This window comes from Rosa chinensis, chromosome 6 (genome assembly GCF_002994745.2).
Source record: "Rosa chinensis cultivar Old Blush chromosome 6, RchiOBHm-V2, whole genome shotgun sequence".
Classification (NCBI taxonomy): Eukaryota; Viridiplantae; Streptophyta; class Magnoliopsida; order Rosales; family Rosaceae; genus Rosa; species Rosa chinensis.
Window position 1 is genome coordinate 544,238 of NC_037093.1, and position 26,088 is coordinate 570,325.

General features: G+C 38.6%; 6 protein-coding genes and 1 non-coding gene across 7 annotated transcripts; 3 read left to right on the forward strand and 4 right to left on the reverse strand.

Annotated features, from left to right (window-relative positions):
- Nucleotides 1–736: 736 nt before the first annotated feature.
- Nucleotides 737–1,939, reverse strand: LOC112174027 (SKP1-like protein 1A). The gene has a single exon (XM_024311721.2). The coding sequence runs from the start codon at nucleotides 1,273–1,275 to the stop codon at nucleotides 787–789; it is 489 nt and encodes a 162-aa protein (XP_024167489.1). The 5' UTR covers nucleotides 1,276–1,939; the 3' UTR covers nucleotides 737–786.
- Nucleotides 1,940–2,773: 834 nt separating this feature from the next.
- LOC112174955 lies at nucleotides 2,774–2,873 on the forward strand. Its single transcript, XR_002926264.1, has one exon. It is a non-coding gene; the product is annotated as a U6 spliceosomal RNA (small nuclear RNA).
- Nucleotides 2,874–3,375: 502 nt separating this feature from the next.
- On the reverse strand, nucleotides 3,376–4,666 carry LOC112172089 (PI-PLC X-box domain-containing protein DDB_G0293730). The gene has a single exon (XM_024309269.2). The coding sequence runs from the start codon at nucleotides 4,544–4,546 to the stop codon at nucleotides 3,590–3,592; it is 957 nt and encodes a 318-aa protein (XP_024165037.1). The 5' UTR covers nucleotides 4,547–4,666; the 3' UTR covers nucleotides 3,376–3,589.
- A 672-nt stretch (nucleotides 4,667–5,338) lies between these two features.
- On the reverse strand, nucleotides 5,339–8,272 carry LOC112172090 (ABC transporter I family member 6, chloroplastic). The gene is made up of 5 exons (XM_024309270.2): nucleotides 7,791–8,272; nucleotides 7,458–7,679; nucleotides 7,248–7,370; nucleotides 6,620–6,796; nucleotides 5,339–5,915 (listed from the first exon to the last, which is right to left on the reverse strand). The coding sequence occupies exons 1-5, from the start codon at nucleotides 8,175–8,177 to the stop codon at nucleotides 5,826–5,828; spliced, it is 999 nt and encodes a 332-aa protein (XP_024165038.1). The 5' UTR covers nucleotides 8,178–8,272; the 3' UTR covers nucleotides 5,339–5,825.
- A 5,304-nt stretch (nucleotides 8,273–13,576) lies between these two features.
- On the forward strand, nucleotides 13,577–14,659 carry LOC112169399. The gene has a single exon (XM_024306423.2). The coding sequence runs from the start codon at nucleotides 13,577–13,579 to the stop codon at nucleotides 14,657–14,659; it is 1,083 nt and encodes a 360-aa protein (XP_024162191.2).
- Nucleotides 14,660–14,802: 143 nt separating this feature from the next.
- Nucleotides 14,803–15,912, forward strand: LOC112169401. The gene has a single exon (XM_024306424.1). The coding sequence runs from the start codon at nucleotides 14,803–14,805 to the stop codon at nucleotides 15,910–15,912; it is 1,110 nt and encodes a 369-aa protein (XP_024162192.1).
- Nucleotides 15,913–21,971: 6,059 nt separating this feature from the next.
- On the reverse strand, nucleotides 21,972–23,236 carry LOC112174111. The gene is made up of 2 exons (XM_024311811.2): nucleotides 22,872–23,236; nucleotides 21,972–22,496 (listed from the first exon to the last, which is right to left on the reverse strand). Exons 1-2 carry the CDS (start codon nucleotides 23,187–23,189, stop codon nucleotides 22,125–22,127), a joined length of 690 nt encoding a protein of 229 aa, XP_024167579.1. The 5' UTR covers nucleotides 23,190–23,236; the 3' UTR covers nucleotides 21,972–22,124.
- Between the last annotated feature and the right edge of the window lie 2,852 nt (nucleotides 23,237–26,088).

The window sequence follows — 26,088 nt, forward strand, 5'->3', positions numbered from 1 at the left end:
ATCGAAACCCACCAGCCACCGTCCCACCGTCTGCACGAGAACCTGACGGAGCCTCCCCGCGATCTGGACAACATCACCAACACCATGCAGCCTTCCCTTCGATTGGGATTATTCAAGGGACATCCACATCCGGACACTGGGACCACGATAACCCGTCCGACGACGACGCCAGGAGGGCGTGCCGCCGGACGAGAATTTGAATTCTTTGTCGACTGCAGAGGCGGCTCTCTCTAGGTTTCTTCTCCTAAATTGTTAGTTATGATGGTAGAGTTTGGATTCTTGGTATGTATAGTTAACACTACAAAGTCCATGATTATCCATGATTTTCTAATTCCATAAGTATGAATGATATTTTGAATACATCTGTACTTTTATTCATTTTTAAAAGTCCTAATTGAATACCCCTAGATTTTGGTGGAATTCATGAAGTCTTTAAAAATCCTAATTGAATACCTCAAGACTTTCATGGACTGTTAAAAGTCTATATTGAATACACTCAGACTTTTAAATTCCATAGATTTCTTTAAAAGTTCTACTAATTCCATATACAATACGCCCCCTAAGATTGCTTGAAAGACGAGGGAGCATATATATTATATAATAACTAACCTCGTTACTTGATAAAATCAGTACATATTGGTAACTAAGTTCTAAGAAACAAGCTGGTATTTCAATTATTTTTAAAAAAATTAAAACATATATGAAAAAAAAATAAAAAACAGGAGAACAAATCAAATGTTGTAGATATATATGGATCAGCAGCTTTGCAATCACAGCTTTGTTGCTTCACTCAAAAGCCCATGCGTTCTCCCTTCGAACCTCCTCTTCTTCCTCAGGAGTGAAGTCATTCTTGATGTTGAATTTCTCGCGAATTTGTTCGGGAGTCTTTCCCTTTATCATGTCTGCCACAGTCTGGCATGTCAAGTCCAGCAGCCCCTTGATGTTCAGATAGTTTGCTGCCAATATCAGATCGAACAGGACGCCCTGGTCGACGTCCACGAAATCGGCGTCGAATTCCTTGAGAGACTCCTCCTGATCATTCTTATTGTCTTCATTCTTGCTTTCCTTGTCCTCAACGTGCCTCTTGCAGTACTCGATGACCTTGGCTAGGATGGCGCCGGTGACGTTGGGCAAGGGGATCGCATTATCGGCGCAGCCGTCCTCCACCATGTGCTTGATGGTCTGCGATTCAAGGGCAACCGCCTCTCTAATCTGGAAATCATCTCCGTCGCAGCTGGTCAGGGTTAGCTTCTTGTTCCCAATTTCAGTCGACATGGTTATTGGTTTCAAGGTTTGAGGGTTTGGGAGATTTGAGTGCTTTTCAAAGTCTTTAGAAGATTTGAGATGTGAATAAGCCTTGCCCCCTGCCCCCTATTTATATTATGTTTCTGTGGCTATTCCTTTTCCGGTTTAGAATTGGAAAACTAATGCAATAGGGATTCACAATATGCTTGGGAAAGTGTCTCCTAAATGTAAGAGGAAACTTGTGACACCCTTCGGCCCTTCCATGTTTCAACAGGAGAAACATTGTTGACTATCTGTGCTTAATGTGAGTGCGGCTTTCAGTAGAGGAAATTGAAGTTGTCATTGCTAAGGAACCCTCAATGTGGTCTTATGAGCTGATCGTACAAGCCAAGAAGTAATCAACGATGGATAATATCTCAAGATGGGTTAGAAGTTGGAACAGTGAAAGAATTATACATAATTACAGTCATGTTAATGGCTCCATTTGGTTAATCGATCCGTGTGTTCCACTAACATATGCAGGTTAATCCTGGCTCAAGTGCTCAACCAGTACCGGTTGAGTGATTGACCTGCAGCTAGATGGAAGAAGTCGAGATGACAGCACTTTGTGCCTCTTCTATTAATGGTAGCTTGTGTTTGATATTTCTTGTTTGGTTATGTGTTTTGTACTCTGCGTACCCTAACCTGCTTCCCATATGGTCAGACTTTTATTGTAAAACCCATCTCCAAAAGTTGTTATTGTCTTCCGAAAGTTTTGAGCCCTCAATTAGTTTTTATGAGTATAATCATACAAACTCGATCATAGCCATGCGAACTAGCTTATTTTGTGAACAAATTTCTGGAATGAATCAATATGTGGACCTGCAGCATAAGAGATATTAACAGTCATATGCGGTTTATACAGATTCGAGCGTTGTTGTTAGCTACGTGTTCAGAGGAGATCACCCAATTGCAGCTGGCCTCACATGTTCGGTTCCATGCACCTAGCTAGCAGATGGATTATTTTTTGTCACAAGACTGCCATATGTCTTTGAAACTCTTGCTCTATCTCTGATCCGTTCCCAAGTATCGATCACGTACACCAGCAATGACGTCTTCTCCATAATAGTTCGAAGCAGGCAACACTAACTGGAACGAAGGATTAAGGGGTTCGAAAGGTGGTGACTGACACTATTGTCATTAACTGTGAGGTGAGGTGTCAAGGGAAGGGAAGTCATTGAATGGAAATGTGTCGGAAGATGAGATAAAAACTTGATTTCACTAACTGTATCAACTATAATGTCCCCCTCTGTAACCTCTTGATATTAAGACATAATATCACAATCACTTTGAAGCTTGTAGCAAGATTTTCAAATTGGTATAAGGATTGGTTATAATTATTAACTTCAGTAGAAAATGTAAGCTAGTTTCATCCCATGTAGTTTAAAGGTCAGACATGCCACTTATTCGAAAACAAGGTTGTTCTATTCCACATTGCAAAATAGAGACCTATCTGGTCTTCATATATCGCTGGCTTGATAGTTGGTTTGTCCTTTCGGGGACATCCGATAAAATTGTAACAATACAGAGAAGATTAGCATGAGGGCGCAAGGATGACACGCATAAATTGAGAAATGGTCCAATTTTTTTTTGCCAGTCTCCATCTGTTCTCCTGTTCCCTTAGGTAAATTTCCCAGCTTAATATCTGGGTTTTATGCTTTTGCATGGTTATACTCAGATAAGTTTTCCATTTATCATCTAACATAGAAATTCATGCATTCTCATACACAGCTGTCATAGAAGGGATAGTCGGAATCAAACACAACATAGAGAGTACATAGAGAACAAGCAACACATATATAGAGAGTATTGAATAACATGAACACCATGTTTGAAAGGTTGATAGCTAGCTAGCTACTTGGTACATAAATAGATCATCAAATTAAAACTAACAATATGGGGAAGCACCACCAATCTGATCATTCATTGCATCAAAAACTCGTGCAGTTCTTCGAATAGCTAGCTAGTTGGTAAACAATTAAAAGGTAATCGGAGCTCAGCAATCAACCAAAGGAAGCATTAACTGGATATTTGATACAAACATGCTTATCTTTTTTTAGTGCCATCTAACAAATACAGAAAGAGAAGGACTTCGCCACAGAGAAAAAATTTCTTCTCAATATTAATGTGCAAATGCCACTGACTATATTCACATCCCAATTCTCATGTATTACAACACAAACACATAGATTGACCTGCAGACAAACAATAAGATATAACAGAACAAAACAATGCAGAAATAGTAAAAAAACGCAATTATCAAATTAAACACTTCAGCATGTACATATGAACAAAACACCAACTATCATGGCTTCCCTTCAATTCTTGAATATGTAACCGCGACGCACGCATCAACGAAATCCTCATCAATAAAATCAGTGGAGAAGACCTGCAACCTATCTGCACAACCTCTAGAGAAGCACTGAGTTATAAACAGCCTTGCATATCCATGAATCCGCCTTGTCACAGGCTTCACACACAAGATAGGGTTATCAGCCTGGGGTGTCACAGTGTTCTCCACCCTGTAGAAGTACTTCCTTGATGTAACCGGTGGCTGCTCACTCAAATTCTTCAGATTGCTCTCGAATTTCGTGGAGGGCAAATCTGTGTCGATCCAATTATCCTTCAAGTGCCCGGAGTTCCATAATGGACTCCCTGCCTTGGCCTGAGGAGACTTCCTAGGTTTCCACACGCATATGATCCTCTTCGGCAGCAACTCCGAAATAGTTTTGTTGAATACATTGTCGTCCTGGTGGATCAAAAGCTCTCCAAACTGTTCCACCAAATACTTGTCAAAGTCAGGAGGGTCTTCATGTCCAAACTCAGTTCGGATTTCAAGGATGATGATCTCCTTCTCAGTTTCAGATAAGAACTTCTTGACGTCATTGATCACAACATCAACGCTGTAAGTGGTGAGAACTCCATGACAGACTCGGCGATCCTCCTGAACACGAATGTCAAGAAGTCTGGTGCCTTTGACTAGCTGGTTGTAGATGGAAAGATTTTGGCATTGAGCAAAAGGCCTAGTGATGCAGGGGACTCCAATCTTGTTGGTTGCAGAGTCATGAGTTCCGGGCCAGACAATCTTGTTGATGTGAACTTTCTCAGGGTTGATCCCAGCCATCCAGTTTTTTCTGTCTGCAGGCTTGTATGAACAGTCTGGAAAGTCCTCGCCACATGTTTTATAGAGATCACAGAGAGTTTTTTTCTCAGTCGAAATCGCCTTGCGCCTTTGGACCTGTTTAGAGAACTGGGTACCCATTCTCTTCTTCTTCTTTGATTTCTGGCTTTGAATTGGAGAAGCTGGTAGAGCAGAGAAAAGTTGTAACCTACTAATTAAATGTTGCTGTTCTATTCTTCAATAAATCTATAATTATCATCATGACCTAGAACAGGATGAGATGTATTATCTTTTCTTGGTGGGTCGGAATTTGATTGAATTATTGGTGGAGAGTCATAATCGATGTATAGCTGGCCAGTGCTTATATGTGACAACATTGTTTTCATATTGTTTTCATATCGTTTTCTATGATGTTTCCGTTTATTGAAATTATTACAACTCTATGTAGCCAATCAGTCATCCGCCAGATGGCAAAAAGAAGGGGATTATGTTTGTCCCTGCATCCATTATCCCCATTTGGCCTGGCTCAACCATCACATAAAGTCAGAGCACCAATGCCTATAATTGAATGAAACTATCACAGTTGTGGCGTTCTTCTATGAGTTTCCTTGAATAAATTCGCAACTTCAACTCTGCATTCAGCTCTTACATTATTTTTACTGGGATCAGATCAATTCTTACGCCCATTAGAGATAGGTGTTTGCGGTGATACAGCTTGTGATAGTTTTTTCCTACCATGACATGTTACGACTTTCTCAGTTTCTGGGAATGCCCATATGTAACTAGCAGAGTTCTTATGGAACAAAAATGATTGCAAGACAGATTTGAACAAGCAGCCATTGTTGTAACAGCCGAACTGCCCTCCTCCGGATTATTTGCAAAGAAATAAACTGAAATGCAAAACAAGTTTCCATATTGGAGGCAAGTTGCTTGCTTACAAAACAGATTAAAGCATTGACAACAAGCTCTTGAGTCAACAAGCTTCCTCTTCTTGTAGCAGAAAAGCTACTCAAATCTTATATACCACGGCAAATAGTGAAAACACAAGTCCTCTGTCCATATTGTCTATTTACTAGACATAGATAACCTCTAGCAAAACTTAGAAGAAAGACGAAAAACAAAAAATTCGAGTAAAGATGTAAAATTAAACAACTAAGCGGGGACTGTTATGTTGAACTCTCTGTAGTCATTAGACCTTTGCCTATTGGATTCTTAGCAACTATATCCTTCCTCACAAATTCACAATGTTCAGCTTTTGACTCACTAAAGTGATCTGTCTAGCAGGTAGTATTTAAAATTCTTCTTCACACATACTGAACTATAGCCTAAGTAGCTGGTTTCCAACCTTATGAATATCTCCTTTCATGATCCATCATCCAAGCATCTCATCTCCACCAGATAGAGGAGAGCGGTACCTCTTTTAATGTGGTTTTGCAATTGCTTCATAACCATCCTTCTCTAGTGCCTCCGCCAAAGAGATGTCACCTGTCTTCACAATTTTCCCATTCTCCTATAAAATCAATCATTTAAATAATTAGACGAATACAGAGAGAAAATGTAGATACAGTTTCAGCTGGTAAGGAATGAAGACAGATGATGCCTTTCGACAATAGTTTATCAAGTACTCCTTGTATAGGTTTCTTACAAAGCCAACCATATGAATTACAATCTACAACTTTAAAGTTCTCATTTAATTGGAAGAACAACTTTTCCCTTGGTTTTAAAAAGAAAGAAAATTGTAGCTCAAATATTTATTTCACAAATTTCCAACGGAAAGGCAGCTATCATAAGAGTAAATATTCAAATATCTAGAACTTTATAATCAAACCTTCCAATCTTGAACCCGATTCACCCGTAAAATACAAATAAAACTGAAGACAACTCCTGAAGGATATATGATATGAACCAGTACTATTTGTCCCAAAATAATTCCACTAAAAACTTCTCCAACATATGAGGCAATGTAAGATTTTCTGTTTTATTCACCAGAATGTAACGCATTGCGTAAAAGGATCACTAAACTTAATATAGCAACACAACAATCTAAACCATTTGTTCCTTCAAGAATTCCTAGATAACATTCATCTCTAAACTGTGATACTTTATGGAAGAGCCATTTTTATTTTTGTTTGCAAATATGATTTGACAAATTCATGCACTGAGACCCAACACCTCTCTAATCCATGCAAGTTTTCATATCTCCCACTGACTTACCATAATGTGGATGCATGTTGGCTTTATAAATTGTAGAAGTCGTAAATAATGAGTAATTAGCAACACAGAATTTGTTGGAGTCAGAAGCCCATTCACTGCCTTGGCTACGTCTTGGAACGCATCAACATCCAGGCCAGAATCAATTTCATCCAATAAAGCCAATTCTGCCCCCAAAACCTGCATTAAGCAGAAGCATATGCAATCATGAAACTGCTCAATCAAATACCTAAGAATATCTTTTCTCAAAAAGATCAAATCTTATCTTTATCAACTATTCAACTTTCCATGTATCACCCGCACCCAGAGAAGAGAGGAGGGGGAAGAGAAAATTAACAGTTTATCGAAAAGCAAAATTGAGTTGGAACCGTGAGCATGTTTGTCAAAGAAGGCTAATGAATAACGTCAAAAGAAGAGCTGACTGTCCATCTACAATTCAGCCATTCCACACTCTTCCCACATATACCAAGAAATAACCAAAAAAAAAGCCACATTGGGTTTACAAGCCATGGAAACTAGAAACCACAGAAATACACTAATTCACATACCATTCCATTGCCCTACGAACATTCTAACTGCATTATATGTAACATACACAAGAAACAAGATTAACTAAGAACAATAACCATACCGCCAATTGTAAAATCTCATTGCGCTTCTTTTCACCACCGCTAAAGCCTTCATTAACATTTCTATCAAGAAAATCCGTCTTCATGTTCACAAGTTCAAGTTTCGGATACAAATAAGCATAGAACTGCAAATGCCATTGAGATATCAATCAACCACTACATCATAAACTTCAAACTACTAGACCACTAAATTCAAAGATAAAAGCAACTACCTCAAATACTCCAAGCTCAGGCAATCCAAGCTTCTCTCTCTTAGCATTGTACGCCATACGAAGAAAATTGATATTGCTCACACCCGGAATTTCAACCGGCGACTGAAAACTCATAAAAAGTCCGGCGAGGGACCTCTCATCCGCTTCCATTTCCAGCAAGTCTTGCCCTTTAAACACCACGCTGCCTCCGGTGACTTCGTAATCCGGATGCCCCACCAAAACCTAAACAATTCCCAATTTTCAACCCTAGAAATCTTCAATTTCAAATTGAAAATCACAGATAGCACTGAAATGAAGTAATTGCAAAACAAAAAAAGGAAAAAAGACGGTGACCTTGGCGAAGGTGCTTTTGCCGGAGCCGTTCTTGCCCATGACGGCGTGAACCTCACCCTCGTAGACGGTGAGGTTAACGCCTTTGAGAATCTCCTGCTTCGATTCGGCAATCACGGCGGTTAGGTCTCTGACTTGGAGGATGAGCTTCTTCTCGGGTTGGCTGCCGGAAGTCTGCGGCGGAGAATCGACGGCGGAGGAGAGGCCGGCGCGGAGTGAGGAGTGGCGGCGGTTTGGGCGGGAAGAGCGGAGGAGGAGGAGGAGGGGGCGAGGGGCAGGGAGTGTAAATTGGAGGGAATTGGAGGGTGAAGGTCGGAGAGAAGGAGGAGAGGGCTGTGGTGGTGGTGAAGGGAGAGTGAGAGATGGGTGGTGAAATACCGAGAGGGCCATCGGAGAGAGATAGAGAGAGCGCTGCGTGGTGGTGGTGTGGTGGTGTTGAATTTGAAGTGAGAGAGTGAGATAGGGAGGGAGGGAGGGAGGTTAGTTTAGTCGGGCTTTTTGCCGGCTTTGTGTCAAAAGAGTGGTGAAAATGAACAGCTGAATTTCACTCTTTTTAACTGTAGTTGACAGAAAATTGAAGTTTCACCATCTTTTACGGCCAGTTTGACACAGCTTATGCTGGGCAAAAAGTTGCTTGTATAAGTCGAGAAGCCAACAGTATTTGGAGAAATAAAAAAATAAAAAAAATAAAAAAATAAAACTTATTTCAAAAGTTGCACAATTAAGTTGTTTGTATAAAGGGAATTTTTTTTTTTTTTAAAGTAATGAATTCATTCATAGCAAACACAAGCTAGAATGGCCCAATACATAGTTCCCATCAAGGGATGGGTGTCATTACATTTGAAACAATTCCGCTCCTTTTGCTGGAGCATAGCAGAATAACATAATTCTAAACTAAGTATAATAGCAGACAAAGGTCCCCATGCCAATGCGCTCAATTGCGATACACCAAAGAACTTTGCACCTAGATGTGTAGAATCACTGATCATTCTGTAGGCAAAGTACATAGAGTGCTCCTAATACAAGGAACTTATTTGTAATTAGACTAACTAAAAATATAGCAGTGGGCTGAGCAAAACCCTAGCCCAATAGAAAGCCCAAAAAGCAACCTAAAGAAAAGTCACAGCCCAAAGCCCAGCAAGTTGAGGAGCACCCAATCCAGCTCTCCCCCTCCTTCACGCTCTTGCAGCACGTACAGTAGGCCTCCCTGCCGTCAATCGAGGCCACCACCAGCACGCGGCCACGTCACCGGCATCCCGCGGCCAACCATCGCCACAACCACGTCGCCAACACCACGTCACCATGGCCATCAACCTCCCAAGCTCCACCTCTGTATATCACCACCGCCGCGTATTGAAGGTTTCAAATCAGAACCCCGCCACCCCAACAAACCTACTGGAGCATCAAGCGGCAACCTCTCCAGATCACCTAAGCAATAGTCTCAAAACATTCCCATCCAGCGCACTCACCACACAAAGACGAAGCCAGAGGCTTGCCACGGGGTGGAGCAGCCGGACGAGCATCGAGATGGAACTGGGAAAAAACCTAGTTTTTGTTAGGGTTTGCTTTGAGAGTTATAATCGAGATTGCAACAATTTTCCTTGTTTCGACTAGGTACTACTTTGTATAAAGGGAATTGAGTACTATCAATCCATTAAAATAAAATATAATTCATTGTACACAATGACTACCCACAGAGGGCACATACAACTTGTGTCACTACTAAGGGAGCCCTAAAGCTACCTATGTAATGCTAACCTAGAGAGTAGCGCTAAGCTTTCTACGATATCAGATGCAAGTGAAGTACTACCTTTTTTTTCTCTCACATGAGAACCGTGAGCTTGTAAATCATTAGGCATTTTAATATCCACTGCAGCATTTTCAATGTCAACACTCCATGACTTTATGAGATCCACTTACAAAAATGCCTTCTTGCTTAAAGAGCTTTGAAAACAAACGCAGTTTCTAAGAGAAAACTTCTTCAACTTGGTAACCTGACACTACTGAGGTTTTCACCGAATAATTCAATTTCCAATCCTAATTTATTCATGTTCCCTATGACTTCCCTACGTAGAGGGGGTTTCTCCTGGCTTAATTAAAAAATAGAAAATGAAAAGAAAGGGCTCAATAGCCCACTTAGCTACAGGCCAACTAATCCACCTCAAAGGGATGAGGTCCAAGCCCAACCTGCTTAGAAACTGTAACCCTAGAGGAAACCAGAGCTTATCGTCGTCGTCAACAAAAGCAGTCACCATGTTATCGTCATCGAGAGCCATACCAGCCACAATTACAACACCCTCAGCCATAGAAACATCCCTACCACCTATAAGCGTACTAGCAACAAAGCCAACGTTGTTGTCAAAATAGCCAGCGGCAAAATCTTTATCCCAACCTCCAGCAACTCGACGAAGAATATTGCCATCATTCCTCTCAACCCGATGAGAAGTGACAACACCACATCGAGCCAAAACCACCTCCACCGCCAGCCCAAGGGAGATCAGAGACAACCCACCAAGAAAGATGGATATTGTTGTTGCTGGTATCACGTACGAGCACCCTAGTTTCAATTCAGATTGGATAAAAAATGTAGGGAAAGTGAGTTTTAAGTTGTTCATTGCCAGTGAGCTGTGACATGTTAGTAAGTTATAATTCTAATATTGTAAAGGCTATGGGTTTGATTCTCACTGGCATATATGAGGGTGGAGTGGGTTAAGGGTTTTTTTTTTTTATATTAAAAAAAAAAGTTGTTCATTCATTGAGACTAGTTTATGCTAGGGCTGGGCTCGGGTCGGGCCGGGCCTGGAATTTGGTAAAACCGAGACCGAGCCTGAAACAATCGGTCCTGGCCGGTTCTGGCTTTTTCGAAAATGGAAACCTACAGAAACCGATCCCAAACAGGCCAGTTCGGGCTTCGGGCTTTTCGGGCCCAATATGCAAAATACACAAAATTCGGTAAGAGGCGAGGTTTGAACCCCCGACCTCTTACACGAAACCCTTGCTCCCAACCACTAGAGCACGAGACGCTCTCAATATATTATGTGCAAAGCTTATATTTATTTCGTCCTAGGTTGTACCCTCTTTTACTTTCTATACTCTCTTTCTATTCTAGTCGTTTTCTTCGACAGTTTGTTAGGACCGACCCCGATTATTTATGCATTTCACTTTGTTTATTTGATTATAGGTATTAGGACTAGCCTTTATAGGCTTCATTTTTCCTGCGTGCTACAGCTAGCATTAGTGGCCCTGCACTGAGCTCTTTTGTAATCTTTATATATTGTAGCTGCACCTCCCTTTGGGAGACATGAAAGGAAATATGCACTATCTTTAATTCTCTCTTTTTCCTGTTTCTATCTATCAGCCACGTTGAGTCTATCACAGTTCAACACTTCTTCTTCTGCAATTCTACTTCATAAGTTCATATCTTCTTCTTCTTCTTCTTTTTCCTTTTTTCTTCCTTCCCAATCCCCATTATGCAGTTCTCTATTTACCAATTAGTAGGCAATTACCATATATTCATCAAATCAACATCTTGCGTCTGGGAAGCATGAGGTCTGTGTTGGATCTGGAATTCCTTCTGGCCAAAAAAATTCTGGGTTTCTTCTTTTCATATAGGTTCTGGGTTTCTTCTGAAATTCTGCTTTCCAACAAAAGCCCAAATTTGATTTCTTTGTTTCACATGGTTCTATGGGTGTTTACTGAAATTCTGCTTCTTCATATGTAGAGACTGGGGACTCCGGTAGTGCTTTGGTTGCTTCAGGAGACACTGCAAATTTGAGTATGGAATAGGAGGAGGAGCTGGCTTGGGAGGAGAGTTTCGAGAGGTTGAGATGGTTTCAAGAGGCTGAGATGGAGGGGAAAGGTTTAGGAGGAGGAGGAGCTGGCTTGGGAGGAGATGGTTTCGCTGAGATGGAGGAGAAATCGGGTCGGGTCGGGCTTTCGGTCTCCGAATATTTGAAGCTCGAGACCGAACCGAAAATACACATTCGAGTCGGGCTTTGTACCGAACCGAGATTTTTCATACCAAAACCGAACCGAATCGGGCTTTTTTACTCGGTCCGGGTCGGGTCTTCGGGTCCGGACGCCCACCCCTAGTTTATGCTAAGGAAAATTAAATGTTTCTTGATAAGTTTTTTGATTTTTATTTTACTTTTACTTGTCCAAAAAAGTTTATCTATCTTTGGCAACTCGAGCGCTGCCCCAATGAAGTACATTTTTAATTAGAAATCCGACTACCCAAGAAAATTATGCCATAGCCCTATCTTGATCTTGTGCAACATATGCCTTGGGGCTCCGTTCCCTCCTCTCTGAAACTTCCCACGTGACAACCATCGCTCAAAAAGTCCAAGCAAACATCAAAATCAACGGGGTCAGAGGTCACGTGACTTCCCTCAGCCGTCTCAAGTTCAGTGTCTAGTCGGAGCTTCTTTATTTTTGGGTATTTAAAATAAATATTAAGTAAATAAAATGTAAGTCTTAATAAATATTAAGTAAATAAAAGGGCTAAATACAAATTACTACCCTGTGGTTTAGGTCTAAAATCAATTCAGTCCCTGAACTTCTAATTTCATCAAAAACACCCCTGCACTTTCAATTTTGATCTAATAGGTCTAATTTGTTAGTTTTCCGACAATTGAGTTATTTAATTTGTTAATGTGGCTCATATATGGCCTATGTTTTATGATGTGGTGTCGAGGTGGTCTGCATAGTCAATTTAGGAGTGAGTCTTACTAATAAAAATAAATAATTTTTCAACAAATAATCCAACTATAACTTGAACCCATAACAGAATATTAACGAATTGGACCTATTAGATCAAAATTGAAAGTGCAGGGGTGTTTTTGATGAAATTAGAAGTCCAGGGACTGAATTGATTTTGGACCTAAACCACAGGGTACTAACTAGTATTTAGCCCTAAATAAAATGTAAAGGAAATGATGGAAAAAGTCACTTTAGATAGTGAAATGATAATAAGGTCACATAGTTTTCCACTTGATAAAAAGGTCCACTATGAATTGTTATTAATATTAGTTTAGTCCTTATGAATAATGAGGTCATGTTATAAAAGGTTAGTTTTTAATTTTTATCATTCTGATTCTGCCCCTAAAGTAATAAACCTTTATAACCTTCCATTTCAAAATCTGCGAGTTCAAATTTTCTCTCTCCTTTGATCAGAAAGCTTCCGATTAGATTTGTTCGGAGATCTCTTTCCGAGATTCTTTCTTCGCCGCCCTCTCCGTCGGAAGCTTCCGATTTAGTTTTTTGCCTCTGCAACGATCTGAAATCTCAGTTTTGAGTGGTTTTGGAGCTTCCGCAGCTCTTCTCTTTTTCTGGATCTTTGGCTTCGTTGGTGGTCGTCTTAATCACGTTATTGTGTTCTTCTTCTTCTTCGACTCAGTGCTTAGTTACAGTCTCTGTATTTCTTCCTCTCTCTGGTTTTCTCTGATTTGATCGGTAAGCCTTCTCTCTGTGAATTTGTTCGTTTTGGATTTTGCAGTGTTTTTTTGTTGTTTGTGTTAAATTGTTGAATTGTTTGTTTTGGATTACTTTGTTCTTCTCCTTCGTCGACTCAATTCTATGTTGAATTGTTGACGTTGTTTTGTGCTATTGCGGTACTATATTTGTTCTATACTGTGTTTTTTTTATCAGTGACATGGCCAGTTACATTTTTAATACTGCTGTTTTGTTCAGGCTTTAACAGTTACTTTGGCAGTGACTTGTTTGTGCTGATTCTGTTGATTTTCTTAGTAGTGACATGGATAGTGATTTTGTTTTATTCTTGTGCAGTTGTTATGGATACTAGCTATGTTGTCAAGTTTATTTATTCCGGTGAAGCAGCGACAGTTCCATTGTTGCATAATTGGTCGTTTGTTGACCTATGCAATTCAATATGCTCTCGTTTTCCGGATTTGATTCAAGGAAATTTCATGTTGAAGTACATTATTCCTCCGGATTCTAGTTCATGCTTTCTAGAGAGTGAAGTTGATATGAGAATGATTTTTAGGAATTTGGTTCGTTACAATTCTGATTTCGTTGAAGTGTTTGTGACTGATTTGCCTTCTATTAGTGAAAGCGTGGTGAGTAATACAGTGTGTGAGGATTCTAGTACCATGCTTGAGGAGAATGATTATTTGGGGTGTTATAGGGCAGAGGCACCGAAGAGTTATATGACGAAAGGTTGGGAGAGTTATATTCATTCTGAAGGCCAAAAGTTTGAGGGTGGGGTTGTTGAGTTTAGAGATAAGCTGCGTAAGTATGACAAAGAAATTGGTTTTTCATATGAGTTTGTTAGAAATGACAAGGTTCGTGTTATTGCTCAGTGTTCTAAGAAACATTCTCAGGGCTGCAATTGGCTTGTGAAGGCTCATTTATGCAGGGTTAATGGTTTCTTTATGATTAAAAGGTTGGTTAATGTTCACACTTGTCATGGTGTGATTCGTTTGCAGAAGAGTAAGATGATGGGATCCAAGGTTGTCAAGTCTATTATGCTTGATAAGATTCGTGCCAATCCAAACAAAAAGCCAATTGATATAGCTGATGAGATCAAGAGTGATTATGGTTTGGATGTTCCTTATCGTACAGTTTGGTATGGTACGGAGTTGGCAAAAACAGCCCTGCATGGTGATGAAGCTGAGTCTTATGCTCAGCTACTTTGGTTCAGTGAGTCTGTTATGAAGTCAAACCCCGACTCTAGGATAGTGGTTGAGTTTCATCGAGAAACACACAGGTTTCAGCGTATGTTTGTGACCTATGGTGCATGGATGAAGGGTTTTCAATTTTGTAGACCTATTCTTTTCATTGATGCTACATTCATTACCAACAAGTACAAGGGGCAGATTATTGCTGCATTGGCAAAGGATGCCAATCAAGGTTGAAATCTCCTTAATTATTTCTAGTTTTTTATTTTTCTTGCTACTAACATTGTCAGTTACATGTCCAATGACTTAAATGTTCTGTGATTTGAATGACATGTCTCTGGCCATGTCACTGTCAAGTAATATGCAGTTATGTCAGCGACATGGTCAGTGACATTAACAGTTACATGACAGTGACATCATTTTGTTTTTTTGTTCAGGCTTGTATCCAGTTGCTTATGCTATTGTGGATTCTGAAAATGAGAATAATTGGAGATTTTTTTCTTGATGTTTTGGCTGAAGAGTTTGCAAAACACCTTATGAGGAGGGCGACGTTCATTTCTGATCGTCATGTTGGGCTTGTTAGTGCTTTCCCTAGGGTGTTTCCCAATAATCCACATGGGTTTTGTTTTAGACATCTGATGGCTAACCTTTCTGACAAATTTCCAGCTGGTTCTTACCTTAAGGATCGGATTCCTTACTTGTTTATGTGTTGTGCTTATTCTTGCACACCGGAGATGTATGAGTTCAACATGGAAATCTTGAGGAGTGAAGGTGGCGACATAGTTGCTCAATTTCTGGAGGATCTTCCTAAGGAGAACTGGTGTATGGCTTACTTTAACGGTGAAAGATTTGGTGAAATGACAAATAACTTGGCTGAGTCTTTCAATAATTGGGTGTTGCCTTTGAAGAGTCTTCCTATTCTTGATATTAATCATGGGATTAGAGTGAAGTCCATGGCTTCAATTGCTGCTCGGAAGCAGGATGCTCAAGAATGGTTCTCTGAGTTGTGCCCGGTGATTGAAAAGAAGCTGAAGGAGAATTTGGAAGTCGGAAGGCATTGGAGAGTGAGCAGGTCTGATACCTATGTGTATGAAGTTCACTGCCAGAAGTACAATAGCATGGTAAATTTGGAAACTCACTTTTGTTCGTGTGGAGAATGGCAGCTGTATGGCTTCCCATGTTCCCATGCCCTTGTAGTGATCCAACAACATGGTTCTTCCCTGTATTTGTATGTCAATGAGCTGTACAAGGTGGAGAAATATCGAGAAACTTATTCTTTCCCAATTAATCCTCTTCCCTCTATTTCGAAACAAGTGCATGATTTTGGTAGAGATGTAGTGATATTGCAGCCTCCTTTGATTAGAAGACCACCGGGAAGGCCTAGAAAGAAGAGGTTCAGAAAAAGGAGCGAGCAAACCAGGGTGATCAAGTGTGGTAGGTGCGGAAAATGTGATGGTCACAACAGAAAGAGTTGTACAGCTCCGATATAGGTTCTATTCTGCTTACATGCCTTTAACAGTGACATGGCAAGTGACATAGCAAGTGACTCCAATACAGTTTGAAATTTTGTTTTGATTTTTCATTTTTTTCAATAAATGATTAGTGCTTACTCATTGAAATTTTTTTTGACTATGAGACAGTGTATCTGCTTTCTTCTTTTATAAATTCTTCAGTATTCTGTGTTCTACAGGTTTTTAATAGTTACATGTACAGTGACATAACCATTTTCTTTAGATTTACATTGACTTGTCCATTGACATTAGTTTTTAGTTATCTTGGCAGTTTCTTGTTCAATGACTTGTAGTTGGATCACTGCATATAGATTTGGTTATTGGTAGCGGAACGCTGACGTTGCGGTGCAGCGGCACGCTGCAAATGTTGATGAAAAATAAACAAATTAGCTGTAAAAAATTTGTTTGGTTGTTGCGGTGCAGCAGCACGCTGCAAATATTAATGAAAATAAAAAAATGAAGTATCTACACCAACTTTGGTTTGTTAATTGGTAGCGGAACGCTGCCGTTGCGGTGCAGCGGCACACTGCAAACTGAAATAGAAATATCATTTTGGTTGTGACTTCTCTAGTGACTTAGAGTTTTAATGTTTTTTGTCCAGTTACATATTCAGCTACATGCTTAGTTACATGTTCAGTTACATGGTCAATTACATGGTCAGGTACATTATCAGTGACTTGGTCATTTTGGCTGTGACTTCTCTAGTGACATAGAGTTTTACTGTTTTTTGTCCAGTTACATATTCAGCTACATGCTTAGTTACATGGTTAGTTACATACATTGTCAGTTACATGGTCAGCTACATTATCAGTGACTTGGTCAGTTACTTGAGTTTTACAGTAACTTGCCTAGTGACTTGGTTAGTTACTTGAGTTTTACAGTAACTTGCCTAGTGACTTGGCCAATGACATTCAGTTTTCTTTTTACTTGGCCAGTGACTTTGAGCACTTACATAATGGGCAGTAGTGAATTTAACAATGACACTTTCAATTATATGCGGCCTTCATATTTACATAGTCAGTGACTTGTCCTATGAATTCAGAAGATGCATTAATCTTGAATAAAAAGATCCATACAAGTCATAGTCTGAACTAAACAACAAATTTCTGAATTTTTGAAGTAAACAAACAAATATCTAAAATTCTTAATTTAACTAGAAATTCTTAATAAGTTTAAAATAGAAATTTAACTTAATTAAAGTATTACCCTGATGGTGCATTTTGCCAGTATTTCTGGACTCTCCTCTTGGTGTCCTGGTCCGTAAAATTGTATACTTTGCTCTCCTCCCAGAGTACGACCTCAGCAGGTAGCTGTTTCTCTTCTGGCTCTTTATTGATTTGTGCATTTTCTGCAGCGTCCATCTCTCTTATTGCTTCCAGAACATCCTCCGGTAAATCGTCCAACTTCTGTTGTGCTACCATCTGTTCTATCTTTTTACCTTTAGCATCTGGCGGTGAGGCCTTCATCTCCTTTTCTTTTTCTCTCTTTTCAGCATCTTTCAATCTCTCTTCAATCTCCTTTGCTTTCTTCTGTCGTTTTGCTTTCACATCTCCCTACCAGTAAATGTTGTCCTTTTTCTGTGTTCTTATCCTATTCTTTAATCTCACAACGTAAGAGTAGAGACCCATTGATGATACCGTTTCACCGGAATGTTGCTCTGTAAGGTGCATTGTTAACTCTCCCTTTTGGCTCTGCTCTGGTGTCTTCTTCTCTTTCTCTATGCTCAACATACGAAGTTGAAATGCTTCTTCAACTATAGGACTTTTCACTACCTGACACTTGTCAGCTTGTTGTTCCATTTCTGCCACTGTGAGCATGTGGACTGTGGGGCTCTGGAACTGTAACTCCTTGTGTGATGGAGGCGTCGATTTAGTTTCTTCTGCCACTGTGCAGTAAGGTGGAGATTGAGATGCTGCTTCTGCAGATTCTTCGACTGTGCAGATCCCATGGGACTGACCTTCCTCAATAGTCAATTGATCTTTCTCTTTTGTGTTTTCAGCAGCCTTAGATGCAGCTCCATTTAATTCATTTTTTCCTTCTGTTGAGTTAGGAGGTGGGGAGCTGTGCTGCTGAGCTGCTGTTGAGGTGCGAGTCTTTGGGCTCAACATTTGCTCCAATTCCTTCAATTTTATCTCTAACTCGTTCACCGATGAAGCAAGGCAGAAATTCTCGGTCACAAGTGTAGCATTTCGTTCCTCCAGATTCACCATGTCCTCTGTGATTTTCCTTAGTTCCTGTTCCTTTTCGTTCAGCTTTTTCTTCAAATTATCTTTCTCCGCAGTCATATATCTTATCTCCTCCTTCTTTTTCTAAAGCTCTTTCTCCCATTTGTTTTTTTCTGAAGTTGTTTCCTGTTCAGCCACCTCAACTTCTAGGTTATCTTCTTCGTTTTCACAATTCTGATCATCAGCTCCTTTTTCCTCTCCTTCTGGAACTGTCTTTGCTTCATCTGATCTATTCTCCTCTTCCTCGGATTCTGATTCCTCTCTATCCTCCTTCAGGTTTTCAAATATTTTCTGAATGAAACATATTCAATATGTCAGTGACATGCTATGTGACATGAGCAATGACATGTTTACAACAGTTATGAAGGCCAGTGAAATGAAGTGTGACTTGGCCATTGACATGCAGTGTGACAGTGACTTAATCAGTGACTTTTAACCAAGATAGTTACTTGGCCAGTCACTTGTCCAGTGACAACTACTTTGACAAAGAAGAAAATACCTCTATTTTTTTCAAGCTGTTAAAACTTGGCCAATTCTTTATCAGTTTCTGGATGTCCCATTTTCTCATCCCATGATCTTCGTTCTCCCTTCCAGATATTGGCTTGATTTTTCCAGTCTTTTGGCAGAACCAATACTGCTTGCACAAAAAAAAAAAAAAAAAAATTAGTCATAGTGACTTGATGAATGACATGCAGTTTGACTTGATCAGTGACTTGACCGGTTACATTTCAGTCTGACAGTAACTTACTAGCATTATCAGAACACAGCCCCCTGTATTACTATATGGGCTGCTTGACTCCTTTTTCTTTTTCAAAGTCTTTATAGACTTTTTTAAGAAGCTTCCAACTTCCCTTGCCCAGTCATAAGATCCGATCTTATCCAAATTTTCGCAAGCTTTTACGTAGTCCCATGAAATTGTTCCTCCTGCATTTGGGAACAGAAACTTGATGAACAAGTCCAGCAAGATTAATCTTGCCACATTTTTGTCCTTCTTCTCAATCCCTTCCTCTGTTGTTGCATTCTCTTTGAGCGCATCTTGTAGAGCTTTCTCCACGGCTCTCTAGTTAAGTCTCGCTATGTTTGAAAAAAACTGCTGGATAAAGTCGGACTGATATGCACCCTCAGAAGTCTTTGGGACCAACTCACCTTTTTCTGGCATTCCTAGGATCTTTGAAATATCTCTTGTCGAGATCCTGAATTTCTTCTTTCCAAAGAAGAAGAGGTCATTTTCATAGTCGTAGGCCTGCAGGAGGAGTGTAATGAAATCATCAGATTTCTTGGCTGACTTCTCCTCTATGTAGCCACCATGGAATGCATCGACAATATTTCCAAATGGTGACTGCCTGAGCAAATCTAATGTTCTTGCACTGAGATTCTGCTTGTTATCTTTAATTGTGTTCAAGACACTTATTAATGTGCACCTGTACTGCACATGTCCTGGTTTCACATTTTTTTTCCTCTTTGGTGCTGCTTCAGGTTTTTCTTCTACTTCTTCTTGCTCTTCATAATCTTTTACCTTCTTTACTTTCTGTTTTTTGCTAATAACTTTTGAAGAACCCTTCTTTGGTGATTGTTCTACTTCTTCTTCTTCTGTTTCTTCCTGTCTTTTTTTTTTTATTATTTCAATCTCTTCGGTGATGGTTCTTCTTTTTCTTCTTCTTCTTCTTCATCTTCTGTTTCTTCCTCTCTCCTTTTTTTTGATTTCTTCAAGCTCTTCTTCGAATTCTTCTTTCTGTGTATCGTTTAATCGTCTTCTTCATCTTCTAATTCTACCTCTTGGTAGTCTTCGTTATCATCACTTGGTTCCCTTTCTTTTCTTTTTGTTCTTGTCATTTCTGATGTTTAAATTCTGTTGAAAAAATAAGAAGGTTAGCATTGAGTTTGTAGTTACATAATCAGTTACTTGGCGAGATACATATATTGTAAGTTACATGATCAGTTACATGGTCAGTTACAGCTCATGTCAATTTCAACGTCAGTTACATAATCAGATACTTGTCCAGTTACATATGTTGTAAGTTACATAATCAGTTACTTGGCCAGTTACATAATCAGTTACTTGGCCAGTTACATGTAAGTTACATGACCAGTTACATACATGTAAGTTACATGGCCAATTACATGCATGTAAGTTACATGGCCAGTTACATGGCCATGTTACAGCATGGCTATGTCACTGGCTATGTTACAGCATCAAACATATACATGTAAGTTACATGGCCAGTTACTTGATCAGTTACATGGCCAGTTACATGGCCAGTTACATGATCAGTTACATGATCACTGACCAGTTTCATTATCTGAGCCTATAAAATATGTATTTGCAGTAGCAAAATTTCCATTCAAGTAAAGCCTAAAGCCTAAACAGCATCACACACAGTCATTATCTCCACATAAATGGTAATGACTATGTATCAAATCACACCAAAATGGAAACAGAGCCACTCCAAAATGAAATGATACCCACTCAGTAGCCTATGTCACTAGCTATGTTACAGCATCAAACTAAATTTTTAAGACATTCACTGATCATCTCCACTCAAAAAAACTTTAAATCTTCACTCAAACCAAACCAAAACTTGGAATCGAATGGTTTTGTTTCAGAATCAAATGCAGAAATAATTATAAATCATATTCGACTTATAATTTCAAAACTAAACACTATCTCAATGACTCGAAATTAAGTAAGAGAAGTTTCTAAGAATCGAGGCTGAAAGATTACCAGGTCGAGGTAGACGATTCGAGTTCTGCAATTCTTCAAATCTCTAAAATTTGGGGCTTTTTCTGTGAAGTACTTTTGCACAGTCGGCACTGCTTCACCGTTGAGCAAAACAGTCGTCGGAGAATGTATGTGTCTCAGAATGTGGCAGCCGGAGATGAAGAGGATTAAGAATTCTCTATTTCGGAGTAGGGTTGAGTGATTTTTTGACGTTTGAAATCCTGAAATGATATGGAGAAGATGAAAAATAGTGGCGTTTTACTTTACCGGCCGTAAACTGCCAAAGAAAACTGACGGTGGCAGTTTTGTAATTAATTTGAAATGCAGTGGTAGATCGTGAACATGTGACCTAAATTATCATTGGAACATTTGTGGTATTTAAATTATAATATGACACTTCAAAATGACCTTTTTTTATCATTATCCCTAAAATGTAAGTCTTTACTAAATGATGAGACCAGTTGCATTCTTTTCTTTTATGTTACTCCTAGTCTAGATTCGTATCCTCTTTTCGTTATGTATTTATTTTTCTTTTCAATTTTTTTTTGTAAATATTTTTTTGGCTAATTTTTTTTTCTTTTCTGTAAAAAATGTAGGCTCTTTTTTATTTTTCGCCTCAAGTCTCAAAATCTCAAGCCCGGGCCTGCCTTTAGTTTGCTTCTAAAACTGCTACCAGTAACTTATAATTTTCAATTAAAACTGCTTTTTTTTATAAAAAAAAAATTTACCAAACACAATACAATCTAAAATTTTAGATAAAAGCTTTTTTTTTTTTTTAAAAAAAAGCAAAACAATCCCAAAAGGGACCTTAATTTTTGTTTGGTCACTCTTGACAGATTGCAAAATATATATATATATATATATATATATATATATATATATCAAATATTTAATTATTAATTAATTGAACAAATGACTATGAAATCTGGTCAATATTTAAAGCTAGCTATAAAACTTGCAACTTTCTGTTCGATCTAGAAGAGAAATTTAACTCGCAACATTGGATTTATATTCTAATAAATGTTAGTAGTTAACTCGCACCACGGTTGAGATTCATTACACTAAAAAACTTTGCTGTGTGGAGAACCGAGCAGTTTTAGTACGCACACTAAACAATTGCATTAAATGAATATTGAGAGGGACAATCATGTTACATAAAACCTGTTGCCCAAACACTTAATCCACGTACTAAAATACAAAACCAACGTCTTATTCGTATAGATATCAACTAATATGATATACTACCCTTAGTTTGCATATTTGGCTTTGTAGTCAGTCCACAGCTGATCGACTGTCTTCCCGAGCAACTGGTTAAAGAAATCGTTGCTGTAACCATCTATCATCTTCTTGTTGAGCTCTGCAACAAACCCGTCTTTAAGGCCATTGCAATACTCCAGGAACCGTGCGGTTACGCCATAACCCTCGTCCCAACGGTTACCATCACCGGGGTTTGCATAACCATCGTATATAAAACCAGCCTTCAAGAAGCTCACAAAGTCTGCAATCCCTTCTACCAATCCAACAGGAGCTTGACCTTTTCCATTCCTCTGCAATGAGTGTGTGATCTCATGGTAAAGTATCCCATTGAAGTCGTTTTTTAGTTTTGCTGCCGTTAGACCCTGAATACAAGGTAGCAAAAATCATTCGCAAGTGCAAGGTCAAAATTAGTATCAACAAAACAATGATACCGAAAACTGAACAGTGTTGTAAAAAATCTAAATTTTATCATCAAAATAGCTTTTCAAGTGGTATTTCCATAATATATGAAGATCAAAAAGTGAAAAAGCTCACGTCTTTCGTCTCACGAATTAACATGTGTGTCAAAACGAAATATCAGCGTAGTTGGAGATAAAATGTAATGATACAATAATGAATTGTAAAATCATTTTTTTATATATATTTCTATGTGTAAATATAAGTCAAAAGAGATATTAAGGAAATAAAAAAAAACTTTTAAATAAAATATCAAAAATCTTGACCATGTGTATATGTACCTCGATGTACTTTGCTGAAAAATGAATAATGTCACTGCTGGAAACCGCAATGCCTTCTATGTCTTCGACGAACAAGCTTATGCGCGGCGTGTCCCTTCTCTCTGCAGCTGTAGTTTCCTTAAAGAGGTTCCAGATGAAATCAGTGGCGTCTCTCATTCTTTGCTTGGTGTAGTCCACGCCCAGCTCGTCTCTAAAACGGACTCCGCCAGCGGTGTTGAGAGCCCGGTTCTCGACGATGTACTCAATAGCTTGAGTTTCATGGACAGCAGCCAGGGCTAAGAGAGAGGCAAAGACCAATGAAAGGAGAAAGCGGGCCATGGTGTTTGAAATGATTTACCAAAGGACTATAATTTGTTATGCACCAAGTGTTTGCTCTTTGTGGTTTATATAGAGTTTGGTTCTACAAGACATGGTTAGCATTAGGGTACCGTGCTTCCTCACCATATTCATCAAGAACCATGACGAAGTCCCCATAGTCTGCTTGACTTTGAGTTTCCTTCTTCGGTTCTTCCAGTGTCGTGACTCGTGAGGTTAGGGCCTAGCTAGCACTTGATATTAATATGACTTGTGATTAACGGTTGAATTAGTCTTCTTTTTCTTTTTTTAATATAGCGACTTGTGATTAACGGTTGAATTAGTATTCTTTTTCTTTTTTTTAATCTTTTATTTCTAGTAGTAGTTAATTGACTTGTTGTCCAAATCATGGTTGCATAAATTCTAGGAGTTGTATAAAGATCAAAGGGCGATGAAAGAAATGATCAAGTCGAGTAAGGTACGTACCCTTCTAAGTGCGGCCATACATGATTAAGTTTCAAGAATTTATTTTTAACCAATAAGATAACCATATTAGTCGTGTTGGATAACATGACCACTGTAAAACAACTGTGTTATGAAACCACTGCAAGTGGCCTAGTGGTTCTTGCCTAGTTGGGTGTGCTCCCCAACTTAGGTTCGAACCCCGAAGCTGTCAAAGTAGTCAGGAACTGTGCTGCAATGCACAGTTGAAGCATTTCATATGCGCCGAAGGAGTTTATCTTGGGCCTAGAAAACCTTTGGGTTCCCCTTGACAAAGTCAAAAAAAAAAAACTGTGTTAGGGAGGAGGAGGATGATAGAATGAATGACTGGTCATGCGACTGATGCCTCAATTTGTTAAGAGTTTAGACTATGGATCTACTCTGTTAAGAAAAGGAGGCTGCCCTTTTTGACTTTGAAATATAGATCTTGCTGATGATTGACGAGATCTAATGGCAAAGAAGTAGAAAATGTAGAGCCTTTTGAGATTATGATCATCTCTCTCAGCCTCTCAGGCAGAGAAACCCAGTTCAAAGCTTTAATAGATATATAGAATCGATGAAAATAATTCAAATACAGAATCTAATTTGTATGTAGAGAGAAACAAATGTTATCCTCATTGGCTCATTGTCACAAATTCAATGGACAATGTAAACAGTGAACTAAATGAGGCACAAATTAATGCAGATAAAGAGGAAGAACCGAAGAATATATGGTAAATGACTAATATCATACCAACATAGTACTTGTCAACAATGCTGAATATTCAAAGGGCATAAAAGCCTGTTGATGCAACATTATACTAGAATATGATTACACGCACTATTGACTTGGTTAGACTTGGAGGAATGGTTTGACTTGTTTCCTATCAGAATTGTGTGATCGATTCTGTCATTAGTATCTGCGCGTCACTTTACTTTTTGGGTATTTCTAAATGTATCCAGTAAATTTTTATATAGACCGAGCAAATTAGTTTTGCATGAAAAGACACTTATATCCTTGTATGAAATGATAATAATAGTCATAGTAAATAAAAATAATAACGAAAGAAACCATAAAGTTTAAAACTCTTTTTTTCTATTTGTACCCAGCAGTTCATTGTGTTTACGTTGTTACGTTGTTTGTTCGAGCAAAACCTTAAACCCAAATTTCACTTTCCTTTATACTTCAAGGGTTTAATACCCATGATATTGACAAAGTTATGAGTGCAATTATGATTTCAGAGGAGGCAAATAAGGTTTGTGCATTTTGTTTATCATAGAACCGGAAAAAACGATATAATTTTTAGTGCAGTTTATCGCACTTCATTCGGTCAACAAGCATCGAAAGAAGTTATAATATTTGGCAGTTAACAACCGAAAATATAGGAAAGTTCAGCAGCTAACCACCAAAATTTTGTCAAAACTTCGGAGCACAACTACCAAATTTGACTGTTTTGTTCGGGTGACAACCACTGAATATTGGTATAATTTTCGGCAGACAACTTTCCTGTTTTCAGTTCCTTTTATCTGAAATTCTTATAGCTTATTTATTTATTTATTTATTATTGTGACTTATCTTTTTTTTTTAATAGATTAAATCTGAGTTTATTGAAAGTGGCAATGGTTTTTAATAGATTAAATCTGAGTTTATTGAAAGTGGCAATGGCTGGACTAAATGTGTTTTTGAAACAACAAATCAATTTATAACTAGTGAGGAAAAGAACAAAATAATTTCTACTACAAGTCAATCATCGTTGACATTAATGTATGAAAAAATTTTCAAATACAATTAAATCTATTCATTATTTTGTACACGCCGCCGACGTTGATATGTGCATGTATTTTGCACTTGGTCACCTAATAGTATATGTTGGATGCTTTCAATTGCCTCATACAGCTTCATTGGTTGTCTTAGAGCATCATCTCGGCCAACATCAATAATAGATTGAGTGATACACAATGCCCGTGATATACGCTGCATCAAGCAAGTATTAAAAATTTGCAAGTTAGTAGTGCTAGACAAATAATTAAATTAAACCTTAAGAAATATATATATATACCTGTAATGGATGATTTTCCTCATTTGAATCAACTGCAGCAGACACCCATCAGGGTGTTGAACATAGGGATGTGTGATCTTTTGGTACCACGATAGGTATTCTGGAGTACAGTCATAGGGATGTGTGATCTTTTGGTACCACGATAACTACAAATTTTATTTTTTTACTGAAGGTAAAAAATTTGCTAGGTCTGAATAGAAATTTAGTGGGTATATTTAGAAAGACCCTACTTTTTTACCTTATTAGATCAAATTTTTATTTCCTAATTCATTTCAACAGGCATTCTTTAATTCTTTAGAATTGACAAAATTAATGAAACAAATACAGGATATAATCCATCAGTCACTTGTTTTGGAGAAGATGATAGAGTGGATGAAGGACTA

Coding starts and splice junctions, on each gene's coding strand:
- LOC112174027 (XM_024311721.2), bottom strand. CDS start 1,275: ATGTCGACTGAAATTGGGAACAAGAAGCTAACCCTGACCAGCTGCGAC.
- LOC112172089 (XM_024309269.2), bottom strand. CDS start 4,546: ATGGGTACCCAGTTCTCTAAACAGGTCCAAAGGCGCAAGGCGATTTCG.
- LOC112172090 (XM_024309270.2), bottom strand. CDS start 8,177: ATGGCCCTCTCGGTATTTCACCACCCATCTCTCACTCTCCCTTCACCA. Junction 7,371..7,457: donor CTGAGCTTGGAGTATTTGAG/GTAGTTGCTTTT, acceptor TGGCATTTGCAG/TTCTATGCTTATTTGTATCC. Junction 5,916..6,619: donor CAACATGCATCCACATTATG/GTAAGTCAGTGG, acceptor TTGATTTTATAG/GAGAATGGGAAAATTGTGAA.
- LOC112169399 (XM_024306423.2), top strand. CDS start 13,577: ATGGATACTAGCTATGTTGTCAAGTTTATTTATTCCGGTGAAGCAGCG.
- LOC112169401 (XM_024306424.1), top strand. CDS start 14,803: ATGGTCAGTGACATTAACAGTTACATGACAGTGACATCATTTTGTTTT.
- LOC112174111 (XM_024311811.2), bottom strand. CDS start 23,189: ATGGCCCGCTTTCTCCTTTCATTGGTCTTTGCCTCTCTCTTAGCCCTG. Junction 22,497..22,871: donor TTTCAGCAAAGTACATCGAG/GTACATATACAC, acceptor CCTTGTATTCAG/GGTCTAACGGCAGCAAAACT.